The 18652-nt window shown below is 42.2% G+C and overlaps 1 protein-coding gene across 1 annotated transcript; it reads right to left on the bottom strand.

Annotated features, from left to right (window-relative positions):
• Positions 1-7716: 7716 nt before the first annotated feature.
• SRP14 (signal recognition particle 14) lies at positions 7717-14525 on the bottom strand. The gene is made up of 5 exons (XM_075845010.1): positions 14446-14525; positions 12517-12589; positions 9200-9312; positions 9090-9122; positions 7717-8378 (listed from the first exon to the last, which is right to left on the bottom strand). Exons 1-5 carry the CDS (start codon positions 14467-14469, stop codon positions 8292-8294), a joined length of 330 nt encoding a protein of 109 aa, XP_075701125.1. The 5' UTR covers positions 14470-14525; the 3' UTR covers positions 7717-8291.
• Between the last annotated feature and the right edge of the window lie 4127 nt (positions 14526-18652).

The raw sequence follows: 18652 nt of genomic DNA on the forward strand, positions 1-18652 counted from the left end.
GGAGTCCCTGCCTCTCCATGGAACTACTGTCCCGTACTGTAATCATGATTACAGTACGGGACAGTTGTCCTGCAGCGAGGCAGGGACTCCTAGCGTCGTACATCACTATGATGCTAGGAGCCCGGCTCCCTGCACTGTGTTCGGTCCGGGACTTGCGGCCGAAATACGTCCGTCAAGTACGGACGTAATTAGTGTGTGTGCACATACCCTTAGAGTAAGGCCACACGGAGCGGCCCTGACACTGTCACAACGCGGCCCTTGTTAAGGGGTATTTTGGTTACATGCTCACGCGCACTGCTGCTCCATTCATTCTCTATGTGAGCGCCGGAGATAGCCGACTGCAGTGTTCGGCTATTTCCGGCGCTGCCATAGGGAATAAATAGGGGTAACTTGTTGTAACATGCAAAATCGTGTGGCCATAAAGGGTGTATAAATTCATGGCCGCACGATTTTGCAGATAAAGGGACGGTTTACCCGCATTAACGTGTAGCCACTAACTGGCTTTTTGACAGCTGCACCGAACATGGTGCCAGCGCGGTTGTTAGGCATGTTGCGACCGTGTCAGGGCCTTACCCTTAGTGTGCCATGCAAACATCAAAGTCATTTAACACAAACTGTTACCACGTATGTGACATAAACCAATTAATTAGTTAATTAAACTTACATTTCAGTGTGGCCCTTGTCTCTGACTTTATTTGGGAAGATGATCTATCTGTGGTGCATACGAGACCACTGAACACCAGCTTAGGGAGTGAACTTAGGAGACCGCGGCTACTGAATACCAGCATGCAGCGTACACATGGGAGAGACTGCCGGCTACTGAAAACCAGCGTGGGGGCACGCAGGAGAGATAGCAGCTACTGAATACCAGCTTGGAGTGTGCACATAGGAGAGACTATGGCCTATGGCTACTAAAAACCAGCTAGGGGGAACTACACACAAGAAACACAGCGGCTACTGAATACCAGTTTCTGGGCGCTCCACACAGTAGAGAGAGAGCGACTACTGAACACCAGCAAGGGATGTGGGGTGCACATAGGAGAGACCACGGCTACTGAACACCAGCAAGGGATGTGGGGTGCACATAGGAGAGACCACGGCTACTGAATACCAGCTTGGGTGGTGCACATAGGAGAGAGAGAGAGATGCCTAGTTTTGCTAACTTTTTCTTTTAGGCCCCATGCACAGGACCGTGGCCGTAATCGCGGCCCAGAATTGCGATCACGGCCATCTGCTGAAGGCCGCCCGCATTTTCGGGTCGTGCTCCCATACAAAGCACGGCCCGTAAAACACAAAAAAACTAACATGCTCCATAATTCCTGGCCCAGTTCTACAGCACAGACACCCATCCGTAGCGATACGGAAAGGTGTCCGCGGCCAATAGAACTGTGTTACGGTCCGCGGTTTTACGGTCGTGTACATGGGGCCTTACAGAGTGGTTACTGAACTCCTTGTGGTGCTGATGACCAAGAGAGAGCGGTGCTGCATTGTGTGCTTGCCAAGTGTTCAGCAGCGACAAACACACCGCTCGCTTTCCTGGTGATCAGCACCGCCAAATTCCTAATGAAGCATCGCTCTCTCCCTGTGTTCAGCGCCGCCAAGAACACAACGGTGCCGCAGACCAGGAGAGGGAAGTGTGCCAGCAAACCATGCCCCACAGGCTGTGGCACCGGTGCCATAGGTTACAGACCCCTGGTCTAGGCAATAGTCTGTAAACTAAATACATTACTTCGTCTATACTAGATAAGCTGAGGTACATGAGGTACACTATGTACATTTGTATAGTTTAGTACAAAACTTTTTTTCTTATTAAAAAATATGCAAAAAAAAGAAACCACGCAACTACAAAAAATGTATACATTTCCCCGAACATATCCATGGCAACCAGAATGAAACGTCTAGTGACACAGGCGCAAGGTCCCATGCAAATAGTCTTATTATGGCTTTATGTTGTACAGTCATAATAGGACGCCAATAGATGTGCATGAGGCTCTACAATACCTTCATGACTTCTAGGGGAGAATATATCAAACATACAGCACCCAACAGAGCACCACACGGCAGCAATTGGGAGTCCAGATGCTGTAAGCTCCGTTGTGTGCCGGCCGGGTACCGTTCGTTATCTGTGGAAAGACAAGAAATGTCATATCATATCTTTCCACGGATCGGAGAATCGGGTCAGTTTTCACTGACCCGATTCCCCCGCTAAAGTGAATGGGTCCGTGAAAACTATCGGGTACCACTCAGATGTCGTGAAAAACGGCCTGAGTGGCACTCGGTCCTGTGCAACTGCACTTGGGCCACATTCAGACAGCTGAAACGCGCCCACATTTTAACATCCATAATTCGCAGATGTAAAAACCTATTAACTTAAAAAAAAAATTGACATTTATTAAGTGCCAACATATTCTGCAGCACTGTACACATTCACTAAAGCTACACAACTCAGTCCTGCCATAAAAACCTATGGTGGTTACCCACTGTCCAATAGATGGAGAATCTGAAGCTGGAGAAGCCCTAGTGTCAGTCAACCAAGTTTTGGTTTCTTCCTTTTAGAGTACACGGTAGTGCAATGCAGAAAGACTGCACGTGGTTTACGATGCTTATTTTTTTTGTTCTCATGGCTTGTATGTCCTGCTTTGCCTATACCAGTGGCCCTCTACTGATTTGTGTAGGGAAACCTTTGCTTTTGATGTAATTAGTATGTAGGGCTAATAATTGGTTATGGATTCTTTTACTTAGTATTCACATGGTTTTGATGTTCCCGTTTTTTTTTTTTTGCTGCACGATCGAAAATCGCACAAAAAAACATGCGCTTTTCGGCGGCGCAGCAACGTGTAAATACAACCTGGCCATACACATTGGAAATTGATCATCAAGAATGTGGCCGATCAATCGTCCATCGCTCCTACAACCAATACCACCATCAACATAACAGAATAAACTGGCCAAATGACTCCATGGGACCAGTGCAAAGTGGCATACGGAAGACCGATCAAGACATACACACATCATTTCGACCGACTACGGACGGAATTTTCCAACTTGGCCGATCACGTCTGGCACAGAATTCCGCTGTTGGCCATCACAAACGATTGTTCGTGTTAACTTTGGACGGTGGTCGGCCAAAATCAGCAGCCTTTAATCTCATGTATATGGTCAACTTTATTGTGACATGTGGTGTTGATAATCCCATTGCCATCCATAATTAACCATTTCCCACCCTCTCCAATAACAGGGGAAACAGCATCCAGTATGTGTCACCCCGCACTCTTATGTGGTCTCAGAATAAAAGAAAAATCAGTGGACTGGTTGTCATCAAATGCCAAATCTAAGGCCCCATCATGTACACGTCCATGCCCGTAATCATGGCCCGCGATTACGGGCAAGGCCGGCCACTGGCCTTTTTGGCCCGTGCTCAAAACACAACAAAGTAAGGGAGCATGACCCGTAAAAAGCAAAAGAACGGACATGTTCCATAATTTGCGGTACACTTCTATGGCCCAAACACCTTCATGTATGAGGGCCTCCCGACAGTAGATTTTCTGTGGGGGAAGGAGGGGGCACTATCGAGTTAGGCCCCGTGCACACAAACGTATTTTCGCTGTCGCAATTCACTCGCAAATCGGCGGGTGAATTGCGGCCCCATTCAGGTTAATGGGCCCATGCACACGACCGTGGTTTACACGGGTCGTGCCTGGCCCGCAAAAAAACGGACATGCCTTATTACGGCCGTGTTTTGCGGTCCAGTCTCATAGAAATGAATGCACATGGCCGTGTGCACGGCCCGCGATTTGCGGGCAGCTCGAGGGTGACATTCCACGGCTGTCCAAGCCGCAAATCACGGCCGGGTACACCTTTACGGTCGTGTGCATGAGGCCTTTCTGGTCCCCAGAACGTGGTCCACATTTTGCAGATAAAATGTTATCCGTAACACATCCGTGGATCATCCGCAAAATGCAGATCATAAATAAAATAAAAAAAGTGCAAGGAAACCAATGATGCGGACTTCCTGACGTCGCTTAGCAACACTTCCACAAATCCGCAAGCTGCAGATGTCACACGGAGATGTATCCGCCGTTTCTATGGGCCCATTGACTTCTATGGGCAAATACGTAGTGAATTTGCGGGCCATAATAAGACACGTCCTGCGTTTCTGCGGCTCATATTTGCGGTCCTAGAAGGAACCGTAAAAACCACGGTCGTGTGCATGGCACCATAGCAATGAATAGGTCCGCAATGCACCCGCTGATTTACGGACGCAAAAACACGTTCGTGCGCATGAGGCCATAGGGGCAATAATTGCTGGCTGCATTGTTTACCATCAGTTAGAATGTGACAACTGGCACATAACTCCTGCCTATATGGCCACTTAGGGTACGTTCACACGTGCACGTCCGTTACAGCCGAAATTACGGGGCTGTTTGCAGGAGAAAACAGCCCCGTCTTTTCAGCCGTAACGGCATGTGCTGGCGCTTGAACGCCGCGTCCATTGCGGACGTAATTGGCGCTGCTTTTCATTGGAGTCAATGAATAATGGCTCCAATTACGTCCCAAGAAGTGACAGGACACTTCTTTGGCGCGGGCGTCTATTTACGCGCCGTCTTTTGACAGCGACGTGTAAATATACGCCTCGTGTGAACAGACAAACGTCAGCCCATTGCTTTCAATGGGCAGATGTTTGTCAACGCATTCAAGCCGTAATTTCGGACGTAACTCCAGGCGTAAAACACCCGAATTACGTCCGTAATTTGGAGATGTGAACATACCCTTACAGATGTCCATTAATTGTAGCTCAATAATAATAGAGGGGTTTATGTGCGACAGTTCATATAATGGAATATTCCTACTTACTGACTGCTATGAAGGAAGAGGGAAATCATACACAAGGAATGGAATCATTCTAGTGGGGAAGAAGCGCGGAGACAAGGTTCAGTTTATTCGCCTGGTAATTTTATTAAACTTTTTTTATACACCTTATCTTCAATGTGATGACCGACTGACTGACAAGTCTCAACTACTTTATTGTAGACTCCAGATAAAACCGCACGTTATTAGACATTTCTCTTTAAAGAGTCTCTGTCACCACATTATAAGTGACCTATCTTGTACATGATGTGATCGGATATATAATGTAGATTACAGCAGTGTTTTTTATTTAGAAAAACGATCATTTTTGACGGAGTTATGACCTATTTTTGCTTTATGCTAATGAGTTTCTCAATAGACAACTGGGCGTGTTTTACTTTTTGGCCAAGTGGGCGTTGTACAGAGGAGTGTATGACGCTGACCAATCAGTGTCATACACTTCTCTCCATTCATTTATTCATTCAGCGCATAGTGATCCTGCATTGTTCACCATGTGCAGTCACATACTCACACATTAATGTTACTGTAGTGCCTTGAGAGTTAATAGACATCACTACCAGCCAGGACGCGATGTCTATTCATCACTGCCGACACTTCGGTATCGTTTGTGTGGAACTTCCAGCTCAGCAAGCGTGATCTCGCGAGATGACGCTGTAAATCACGCTTGCTGTCATTAACTCCCACACTAACGTTACCGAAGTGTCGGCAGTGATAAATAGACATCGCGTCCTGGCTGGTAGTGATGTCTATTAACTCTCAAAGCACTTCAGTAACGTTAATGTGTGTGTATGTGACTGCACATGGTGAACAACACAGGATCACTATGTGCTGTGTAATTAAATGGAGAGAAGTGCATGACGCTGATTGGTCAGCGTCATACACTCCTCTGTGCAACGCCCACTTGGCCATATAGTAAAACACGCCCAGTTGTCCATTGAGAAACTCATTAGCATAAATCTAATATAGGTCATAACTCCGTCAAAAATTATCATTTTTCTAAATAAAAACCACTGCTGTAATCTACATTATATATCCGATCACATCATGTACAAGATAGGCCACGTATAATCTGGTGACAGAGACTCTTTAAATGTTCTTTTACTGATCCAACAAGTTGGCATTTTTTGTAGACGGGTCAGGTTAGGAATAGACTGCACAACTAAAGGGGTTTTCCCATATCAAGAATGTATGTAGTATCCACAGAACATGCCATAAATGCTTATGTGGGGCTCTGCTACCACAAATAATCAGGAAAACTTGGGCCCCCCAAACCCCATTTGTTGCTACAAAGCAGACACCAACGCTTGACTTATTCCCCTAACTCCCACACACTTCACTGGGTAGAGCCTTAGCCAAACAGGCACCACAGGACTTTTCTCCTGCTCGGTCTTTACGGCAGATCCTGTGGATAGTACATAGATGCTTGAGATGGAAAAAACCTTTAATACCCAGTTTCGAAAGCAAAATAACATTTCTATACAAGTTAGCAGCACAACTCCACACGCCAGCCTGAGGCCGGGTCCCCACGTAGTGTAAACGCCGCGGAATTACCACAAATAAATTCTTTGCGGAAATTCAACATTTCCAGTAGCAGCAAAATGGATGACATTTAGAAAATCTCACGCCCACGCTGCAGGAAAAAACCCAACATAAACGTTAATAAATAGCCCTGCGGAGCGGAATTTCATCCCGCAGCATGTCACTTTATGCTGCGTCTTTGTTGCGGGTTTTCCCCATTGAATTCAATGGGGACGCAAAACCTGCAACAGAAAGCAACGTTTTGCAGCGTATTCGCGGGAATTGCGCCGCAAAAGTCGCAACTACGGGGGGAAAGTCCCCAAACACACTTACCCAGTACTCCCTCTTCGTTCCTGCAGTCCAGCCTCCTGGGTTGACGTTGCATCCCATGTGATTACTGCAGCCATGTGACTACTGCAGCCAATCACAGGCTGCAGCATCACATGGCCTGCAACATCATCCAGGGAGGCCGGAGCAGATGGGGACGTCAGAGGAGGGAGGGGGTAAGTATGAACGGCTTTCTTCTGCAGCGGATATTCCATTCGAAAAACCGATTTTTCAGATGGAATGTACTGCGTGTTCCAGGTTGGACACGCTGCGTGATCTTTACGCAGCGTATCCGCCCCGTGGAAACCCGGCCTTACATATAGACTTCTGTACATGTAAAAGGTCACTTGAACCCTGGTCTGCCCTGGAAGAATTACAAGAACTAAATTTCCCCTTACATTGTATATAAACACAAAACAGAACTGAAAAGCAAAAAACAATAGGTCATAAGTTGGTCAACCTTTACTTTCAGATCCCATCAGCTTCCTACCCAAGTCAGATTGGCACCAGATTTAAAGTGAATGAGTATCAGCAGATGGCAGCAGAGGTGCCCCACACCTTGTACATGGATAATCTGTATGAGAAGTAGTGTAGAAACCTAACATTCAGATCGGAGTTATACTGGACATTTAACCACTGAAACAAATACTGTCAGGTGTAATTTTTTTTTTTTTTATAAGTTATATTGCATGGAGTAGAGTATCTCAAAAGATTATATAGTATTACAGTACACGTCATTATGTGGAGGAGGCCATGGCAAAGAATTAGATTGTTAGAAGGATCCTCATCAATAAGCAGATTACCAGTTTTCCCTCTGCTGATAACCCGTGATCGGCCGAGAATTAGAATCGGCAAGTATTTAATTCCCCTAAAGCGTCACCATAGGAGAAATTAAGCATTACACGGTGCCCATAGAAATCAATGTGCTGTCTGTGACGCACAGACGTGCCAGGTCCTCCAGAGAGGGGGTCTCTGTAATCGCTTAGTGACAAAACCGGCTCATGCGAATACAATTCTGTTTATTTGGGATATGCTCAGTGTGTAACATACAGAAATGCAGCTCCTGGGATCGCAGCTAGGGAACCGCTCAGATACCTTTTCTATGGTGGTATCTAAACATTACCAGATACATCAGTATTCCAGCTACTCTACAATAACTTGGTGGTCTCCAGGATCTGCGCTTGGGGGCTGAGGTGCTGCAGAGCATGACGCAAACTACGAGCTCATTCTATGGTCGTTTTGGTGGTATGCGGCTGGATAATGCCTTCAAACTATAGTTTTATTCAGGAATGTGACCCAGTCATACCGGCGTGCTGGTAGCAGAGCACTACAATTCAATATCATTTTAAGTGAAAGAACAATGTTTGTCCTAACCGGACAACCTGTAGAGTAAACCTAAAGAAAACGTCTTCCAATTAGAAAAAAAAATAAAAATATCATAAAATATAAACAGGCAGCAGAAGAGCAACACGTGTCAATGGACCCCGTGCCATGAGTTGTGATTGGCATCTGGTGTAATAGGCTGTGCTCTTCCCCGCTGCTCTCGTCCATATCAAATAAAGAGTCCATGTCCATCACTAGGCGGCGCTACTTTTTTTTGTTTTACTTTTCTTATCCTTCTTTTTCAGCCCATCCATATTTGCACGGAGTAGGTTGGAATAAGCCTGAAATAAAGAGAATTTTTATTTTTTTGTTCTACATATCTGTATGAGCCTTTTTTTTTTTTTCTACAGCATACAATGATCATCCTAAATTATGCTAGAAATGTGTTGTGCAGGTGGTTATGGTCGTGAGGATACCAAATATGTGTTTATTAATTTGGGACTTATATAGACTAAAGTTTATTTCTTGTAAAAAAAAATAAAAAATGTGCATGTGTAACTTTTTTTTTTTTAAATCGCATAAGGGGATTTTTAATATTGATTTTTGTTCTCTAAATATGTACTGGCATATGTTTATTTGCCAGTACATTGGCATGTGTACTGATAGGTATGCCCTAACAACTGCCAGTGTATTAAGTATACTCTAACAAGAAATATGGTCAGACAGCCCTGGGGTCCTTTAATAGACCCTGGGCTGTCTGCCAATAGAAGGTATGTTCCTTGACCGAGTCACAGGGATTCCCTGTGACACGATCAAAGGGGAGTCCCCCTTCTCATTTTTCAAGGGGTTAGCGGCAGAGATCCACCATTAGAGCGGGGATGCCAGTTGCCCCGCTCCTGATTGCATTGCTGGTCACGATACGGCAATGTCCTGCTGGTCATAGTGAGAATACACGTCATGTGGTGTCAACCAGTTAAAAGCCCAATCCATATAAAGAACAGTAAACGAGTAAAACACGGTTCCTTTTGACACCGTTCACATGCAGAACTTACCATTTGAAACTTGTTTACTTCTTTGGAACTGACCTGTAGAGGTAGAGGACACACAGTGAGCTTATGTGTAAATTGAGAACATTGTCCCCTTTTACTGCCCGGCCACTCACCACAGTGCTGATCTTTCTTTTTCCATCTGTGGCTCTCAAAAGACATTTATTGTCAGCTGGTTCAAAGTTTTCTGTATGGCTCTTACTAGGAACCGGCTTTGTCCGTCCATCATCTGTTAAGAATTTGGTAGAAAATATCTTTACTGAACTCTAGTAAAAATGTTAACTAGTCATTAAAGTGGACCCTACTCCATACTGAGCAGAAGGGGCGAGAGATAACTAAAGGTATTTCCACCTTAAACGCCAATTCTCATAATAAATCTACTTAAAAAGGTAAAGTCACCTTACATTCATCATCTTTTTCGCTCCAAGTTACAGCTTGTACTATAGCCCAGAGCTGCATTCACAGTTCTGCAGGCTTCAGAGCTGAAATCTCCCAGCATTTCCCATTGGCACAACAGCTGCACAAAGCTTTCCCTAGTGATTTGCATTCTGGAAAAGTATGGCCTTTACACCAGGTGTGTACACTCACCTGTTAAATACTGTTATTTAAAAACCAAAATTGTCCCCTTGTATAGTAGGAACTAAGTTGTTAAAGGAGTTTCTGTCAACAATCTTGCTGACTGTTTCCAATACACACCTCTTAATCATTGAATTCAGTTGTTTCATTCAGTCCCATTGCCACAAGTGTATAAATTCCAGCACCTCGTCATGCAGTCGCCTTTACAGACATTTGTGAAAGAATAGGTCGTTGTAAAGAGCTCACTGAATTCCAGCGCGGTCCTGTAATGGGACGTCACTGTTGTAGCAAGTCAATACGTGGAATTACTGCCCTCCTAGATATTCCACCATCCACTGTGTGGTATTAATGTAAAGTGGAAGTGTTTAGAAACCACAGCAACTCAGCCACGAAGTGGAGACCACGTAAGGTTACAGAGCAGGTTCGCCATGTGTTGAGGCGCATACTGCATAAATGTCGCCAACACTCAGCTGACTCAATAAATGCGGAGCTCCAAACATCTGCACAAAAACTGTGCGCCGGGAGCTTTATGGCATGGGGGCAAGCCTTACATCACCAAGCATCGCACGGAGTGGTGTAATGCCGCACAGAGCCCTGACCTCAACCAACACTTTTGGGATGAACTAGATTGTGAGCCAGGCCCTCTCCTCCAACATCAGTGTCTGACCTCACAGATGCTCTTCTGGATGAACGGGGGAAAATTCCCATAGACACTATGCCAAAATCTTGTAGAAAGTCTTCTGTAAAACTGTGAAAAGGGGGACGCTGGTTTAAAGTGTAGCTAAACATTTGACAAACTTCTGACATGTCATAGTGAGGGTCCGAGCACTGAGACCCCCACCAAATCGCTAGAACGAAGCAGCTGAAGAGCTCATGCGAGTGCTCAGCCGCTTTGTGTCTGTTCATCTTTTTCCATAAATAAATGTATCGTGTACGGACTCAATAGAAAGCCTATTAGCCAGTACTCCGGTACATCGGCTATCCGGAAAAAGCTGAACAGACACGAAGCAGCTGAGCGCTCATACGAGCCCTTCAGCTGCTTCGTTCTAGCGATTGGTGGTGGTCTCAGTGCTCAGACCCGCACCAGTCCAAACTTCTGACATGTCAGAAGTTTGTCAAACATTTAGCTACACTTTAAACATCAGACAGGATTGTGCGCTTTTTTTTCCCGCCCCTCTTGATCATTGTTACATAGTTAGTATGGTTGAAAACAAAAACGATATCTGCCCATCTAGGTCAACAAAGGGATGGCATACAGCTAAGGCTTCATTCACATCTGCGCCAGGGTCCCGTTCTGACATTCCGTCTCAGCGTTCAATCGGAACGGGACCCTGACTGACACAAATGGAAACCAAAGGTATTCCATCACCATTGATTTCAACGGTGACGAATCCGGTGCCAATGGTTTCCAGTTGTCTCCGTTGTGCAAGGGTTGCGTCGTTTTGACGGAATGAATAGCACAGTGGACTACCGTCAGAATAGAGTCCGAACGGATATGCGAATGAAGCCTAAACTATAGAACTTTGTTTTTCCCCTTATTGGTCTAGAGGAAAGTATAAAAAAAATAAAAATAATCAGATTAAGGCATGAACCAATCTGCCTTAAGACCAGGATCTCACACCGATTTTTGAGCCAAACACAGGAGTGGACACAATAGAAAGGAGATCCATCAGACTTTCCTTCAAGCCTTTCTTCCTTTTCGTTCCCTTTCTGGGTTTGGCTCAAAACACTAACACAAAAACTGCACCAGAACTGCGTGTGTGTGTGTGTGTGTGTGTGTGTGTGTGTGTGTGTGTGTGTGTGTGATATCCTGGCCTAAAAAGGAAAAATTCCCTCCTGATCCCAAGTGCCGAACATACTGGATCAATATTTATACAAGAATTCTACACATTGACATAGGAGCTGATATTTTTTTTGTTCTAGGAAATGATCTAAGCCTTTTTTAAAGACATCTCCTGTCCCTGCTGTGACGGCTCCTGCGGTGACTATTCCATAGATTCACAGTTCTCACAGTAAAGAAGGCTTGTCGTCTCTGCAGGTTGAACCTTTTTTTCTCCAGACGGAGGGAGTGCCCCCTTGTTTTTTGAGGGGGTTTTACATAGAACAGGATTTCACCATATTTTTTGTATGTGCCATTAATATATTTATATAAGTTAATCATGACCCCCCTTAGTCGTCTTTTTTCAAGGCTAAATAGGTTTAATTCTTTTAATCTTTCCTCATAACTTAAATTCTCCATGCCCCTAATTAGCTTCGTTGCTCTTCTTTGTATTTTTTCTAACTCCAGGGCATCCTTTCTATGAACTGGAGCCCAGAACTGAACTGCATATTCTAGATGAGGCCTCACTAATGCTTTGTAAAGTGGTAATATTACATCCCTGTCCCGCGAGTCCATGCCTCTTTTAATACACGACAATATCCTGCTGGCCTTTGAAGCAGCTGATTGACACTGCATGCTGTTATTTAGCCTAAGACCTACAAGTACACCCAGATTAAGGTTATTGGAAAATAAGAAGACACTTCCCAAAATGCAAACTACCAGACTATGTACAGACATTGACCCAGCAAGGGATGTTGGAAAATTGCATGTCTGGGGCCTGTAGTATTGGGAAAGCAGCTCTGGAGTATAATACAGTCTGTGAATTACGATCATTACAAATAAAGGCCCTTTTACGCGGCCAATGATCTGGAAAATAAGCATTCATACAAATGCTTGATCCCGATCACTGCCCTGTGTAAACAACGCAATGCAGACGCTCATTCACCGTCTCGCTTATGCGGCCAAAACATAGCCATGAATAGGATCATTGACCGGCTATACAGGGAACAGCAGAACGCAGGCACAAAATACACTTACATTTCTTTAATGTGATAAAGACACTTCCACTCGCTCGGCATTTCTGGAACAGGCGTGTGAGCTCAGTTAAGAACTGAAAAAAAAAAGTGGTAATAATGCAAAAATCTTTACTTCCTACCAATAGCCCCCTGCAGGCTCCGGAGCTCGGCATCTTATCGACAGTTCATATTGATAATGTAACCTGAACGTACAGCTTTACGCAGAGTTGGACTGGATAACCGGAGCTCCGGGGCTCATGAGGTCCAGCGGCAGACAACGTCTTCACTACAGAGCAAGTCACTTCCTTTTTGGGTTTTTTATTTCACAACTAACCGTTTCCCCTAGAGATCTGAGTGATCAAAGAGATCTACAAATATTCTGTACGGCTGTGGGATGGGCCCAGAGAGTCATTTCCTCTGGTGGGCCCAAGGTACCTACGTCCCGCAATGGGTTTACCTGTGACAAACCTATAACAATAGGAAATGAATAAAATAACAGTTCTCCAAGTGGTGTATAGAGAATGGTTTTACTTGCCTCGTTGCTGCCCATCAATAACCCCACCCCCAACCGTTGGCATCGTCTCGCAGGCCTCTGCTGCACCCAACGTCTCTCTATTATCTCCTGTGTGGTGATTGTTATAGGTTGCCCAGGAATCTGCGAAGGACTCTAATGAAGCGAGTCATTTCCCATACAGATTCCTGGGTGGTTCATGACAACCGATGCACGGGAAAGAAGAGAGGAAGGCACTGCAGCGGAGTCCTGAAAGATGGGGGTAAGGGAGATTTTAGGAATAGGTAAAACAGCTGAACAGGCAAACGATGCAGAAGTTCGTGTCTTATTCAGAGTGAAAGTATTTTTTATTTTTTACTAGTAACTATTGTGTCCAAAAATGTTTCTTTTTCTAAATATGCAAATGAGCCTTTATTAGACAACTGGGAGGTAACAGCAGCGATTCTCCTGAGGTGGAGCCTCCTCACAGCCTCTGACGCCGTCCTATCAGCACGAAGCTGCTTCACACAGTGGGAGAGTGAGGCTGGAGGGAAGGGGGATCACTTCAAATATCCATATCTCCGGCTGTGGACCACCTCGAACAGCCGTTCTGGTGGCATATGAAAGAGGAGATTTTAATCTTTCATATGATCAAATGCTCGCAGTTCTAGCTGTGACAAAGCTGGAGATATCCCCAGTTGAAAACATAGTCGGGAATGTAATCTGTATACTATATGATCACACAGTGCTACTGGGCAGGGAAGAAGCTGTATGCTGATTGGACAGCGTCATACAGAAAACATTACACTGCCCAGAGTGATAAGAAAGAGTCGCTTCCTATTTGGCTGGCCACGAAAACGGCCAAAAATATAACAAGTTCTATTTTTTGAAGGCAAGTAATCACGGGCCATCAAAAAAATGGCCGTGTGAATACAGCCATAGAACTTAATTTTTCTGAAAATGGCCGTTTTTCACCGTCTTGTGACTAGAGCTTTATTCCTATTTTCAGGCTGCTTTCAATTAAAAAAAAAAAAAAGGGAAACGAGGCAGCACACCCTAAATTGGGGAACTTTTAGGGTCAGTTGACACATTGCAACGTTTGAGCTCCACTGAGCCGGTCTCTGAGTGAATATAAGTTCCTTAATTTTGTTTTCAGACTATTTACTATTAAATTGATATCGATTAAAAAAACAAAAACTTAAATAAAAGATATATCTACCCTGGTGAAGAAAAATAATACTGCCCCCTCTGGTTGGAGGTCCCTGCAGCTGCCCTATCAATGGCATCTTCTGACGCTGCTCTACATATGCTGCCTTACACGGTCTATCGTAGGTTCTCTTACTACGGTATAGCGGGAAATAGAGCCTCGCTTATTCATTACTTCCGCCATGTCACCGCTACTGGCCTTGGCCTTACAACCTCCTCCCTTATTGCACCCAGTACCGGTATACCGCCTCTCACCTGTTCACTCTCAAGCAGCACCATCTTCCAACAGAGCTGAGCACAAGAGCCGCCGGAAACACGTCACCCGGAACTGCGGATGATAGAGTAGTTGTATTATAGCGCGTCACGTAATAGAGTGGAAAGAGTTGTCGTAGAAAGTGAGAATGGCGACACCTATTGGTGGGAGATATTAAACGCTTGCAGGTGAGAAAAGTACTTTAGTCATGTTCTTGATTTACTGACTGTGAAATAAAGAAAAGTCGCAGCAGGTTAGATTTCCAGTGATATTTTTGCCATGCAGTAATTGTAGAAGATCCAAGCAATACAATGAATAAAAAAGCCACAAGCTCCAAGAACCCCACATCCTGGTATAAATATATAATAGCTCCATAGAGTGCCCGCATAATGTTACCGTGTACTGCCGAAAAATTACTGCCATGTCGTATCTAAATAAGATTGCATACATAATACATGCAGTACCCAAATGACCATACAGTGAACAAATAATACCAGCATATAGGAATACAGAACCCATAATGCACAAATAATATCACCATATAGTGCTCCTATAATATCACCATATAGTGCTCCTATAATATCACCATATAGTGCTCCTATAATATCACCATATAGTGCTCCTATAATATCACCATATAGTGCTCCTATAATATCACCATATAGTGCTCCTACAATATCATCATATAGTGCTCCTATAATATCACCATATAGTGCTCCTATAATATCACCATATAGTGCTCCTATAATATCACCATATAGTGCTCCTATAATATCACCATATAGTGCACCTATAATATCACCATATAGTGCTCCTATAATATCACCATATAGTGCTCCTATAATATCACCATATAGTGCTCCTATAATATCACCATATAGTGCTCCTATAATATCACCATATAGTGCTACTATAATATCACCATATATTTCTCCTATAATATCACCATATAGTGCTCCTATAATATCACCATATAGTGCTCCTATAATATCACCATATAGTGCTCCTATAATATCACCGTATAGTGCTCCTATAATATCATCATATAGTGCTCCTATAATATCACCATATAGTGCTCCTATAATATCACCATATAGTGCTCCTATAATATCATCATATAGTTCGCCTATAATATCACTATATAGTGCTCCTATAATATCATCATATAGTTCGCCTATAATATCACCATATAGTGCTCCTATAATATCACCATATAGTGCTCCTATAATATCACCTTATAGTGCTCCTATAATATTACCATATAGTGCTCCTATAATATCACTATATAGTGCTCCAATAATATCACCATATAGTGCTCCTATAATATCACCATATAGTGCGCCTATAATATCACAATATAGTGCGCCTATAATATCACCATATAGTGCTCCTATAATATCACCGTATAGTGCTCCTATAATATCATCATATAATGCTCCTATAATATCACAATATAGTGCGCCTATAATATCACCATATAGTGCTCCTATAATATCACCATATAGTGCTCCTATAATATCATCATATAGTTCGCCTATAATATCACTATATAGTGCTCCTATAATATCATCATATAGTTCGCCTATAATATAACCATATAGTGCTCCTATAATATCATCATATATTTCGCCTATAATATCACCATATAATGCACATATAATATCACCATATAGTGCGCCTATAATATCACAATATAGTGCTCCTATAATATCACAATATAGTGCGCCTATAATATCGCCATCTAGTGCTCCTATAATATCACCTTATAGTGCTCCTATAATATCATCATATAGTGCTCCTATAATATCACCATATAGTTTGCCTATAATATCACCATATAGTTCTCCTATAATATCACCATATAGTGCTCCTATAATATCACTATATAGTGCTCCTATAATATCATCATATAGTTCGCCTATAATATCACCATATAGTGCTCCTATAATATCATCATATAGTTCGCCTATAATATCACCATATAGTGCTCCTATAATATCACTATATAGTGCTCCTATAATATCACCATATAGTTCGCCTATAATATCACCATATAGTGCTCCTATAATATCACAATATAGTGCTCCTATAATATCACCATATAGTGCTCCTATAATATCACCATATAGTGCTCCTATAATATCACCATATAGTGCTCCTATAATATCACCATATAGTGCTCCTATAATATCACCATATAGTGCTCCTATAATATCACCTTATAGTGCTCCTATAATATTACCATATAGTGCTCCTATAATATCACCATATAGTGCTCCTATAATATCACCATATAGTGCTCCTATAATATCACCATATAGTGCGCCTATAATATCACAATATAGTGCGCCTATAATATCACCATATAGTGCTCCTATAATATCACCGTATAGTGCTCCTATAATATCATCATATAATGCTCCTATAATATCACAATATAGTGCGCCTATAATATCACCATATAGTGCTCCTATAATATCACCATATAGTGCTCCTATAATATCATCATATAGTTCGCCTATAATATCACTATATAGTGCTCCTATAATATCATCATATAGTTCGCCTATAATATAACCATATAGTGCTCCTATAATATCATCATATATTTCGCCTATAATATCACCATATAATGCACATATAATATCACCATATAGTGCGCCTATAATATCACAATATAGTGCTCCTATAATATCACAATATAGTGCGCCTATAATATCGCCATCTAGTGCTCCTATAATATCACCTTATAGTTCTCCTATAATATCATCATATAGTGCTCCTATAATATCACCATATAGTTTGCCTATAATATCACCATATAGTTCTCCTATAATATCACCATATAGTGCTCCTATAATATCACTATATAGTGCTCCTATAATATCATCATATAGTTCGCCTATAATATCACCATATAGTGCTCCTATAATATCATCATATAGTTCGCCTATAATATCACCATATAGTGCTCCTATAATATCACTATATAGTGCTCCTATAATATCACCATATAGTTCGCCTATAATATCACCATATAGTGCTCCTATAATATCACAATATAGTGCTCCTATAATATCACCATATAGTGCTCCTATAATATCACCATATAGTGCTCCTATAATATCGCCATATAGTGCTCCTATAATATCACCATATAGTGCTCCTATAATATCACCATATAGTGCGCCTATAATATCACAATATAGTGCGCCTATAATATCGCCATATAGTGCTCCTATAATATCACCATATAGTGCTCCTATAATATCATCATATAGTGCTCCTATAATATCACCATGTAGTGCTCCTATAATATCACCTTATAGTGCTCCTATAATATCACCATATAGTGCTCTTATAATATCACCATATAGTGCTCCTATAATATCACCTTATAGTGCTCCTATAATACCACCATATAGTGCGCCTATAATATCACAATATAGTGCGCCTATAATATCACCATATAGTGCACCTATAATATCATCATATAGTTCGCCTATAATATCACCATATAGTGCTCCTATAATATCACCATATAGTTCGCCTATAATATCACAATATAGTGCACCTATAATATCACCATATAGTGCTACTATAATATCACCATATAGTGCTCCTATAATATCATCATATAGTTCGCCTATAATATCACCATATAGTGCTCCTATAATATCACCATATAGTGCTCCTATAATATCACCTTATAGTGCTCCTATAATATTACCATATAGTGCTCCTATAATATCACCATATAGTGCTCCTATAATATCACCATATAGTGCTCCTATAATATCACCATATAGTGCGCCTATAATATCACAATATAGTGCGCCTATAATATCACCATATAGTGCTCCTATAATATCACCGTATAGTGCTCCTATAATATCATCATATAATGCTCCTATAATATCACAATATAGTGCGCCTATAATATCACCATATAGTGCTCCTATAATATCACCATATAGTGCTCCTATAATATCATCATATAGTTCGCCTATAATATCACTATATAGTGCTCCTATAATATCATCATATAGTTCGCCTATAATATAACCATATAGTGCTCCTATAATATCATCATATATTTCGCCTATAATATCACCATATAATGCACATATAATATCACCATATAGTGCGCCTATAATATCACAATATAGTGCTCCTATAATATCACAATATAGTGCGCCTATAATATCG

This window comes from Rhinoderma darwinii, chromosome 12 (genome assembly GCF_050947455.1).
Source record: "Rhinoderma darwinii isolate aRhiDar2 chromosome 12, aRhiDar2.hap1, whole genome shotgun sequence".
Lineage (NCBI taxonomy): Eukaryota > Metazoa > Chordata > Amphibia > Anura > Rhinodermatidae > Rhinoderma > Rhinoderma darwinii.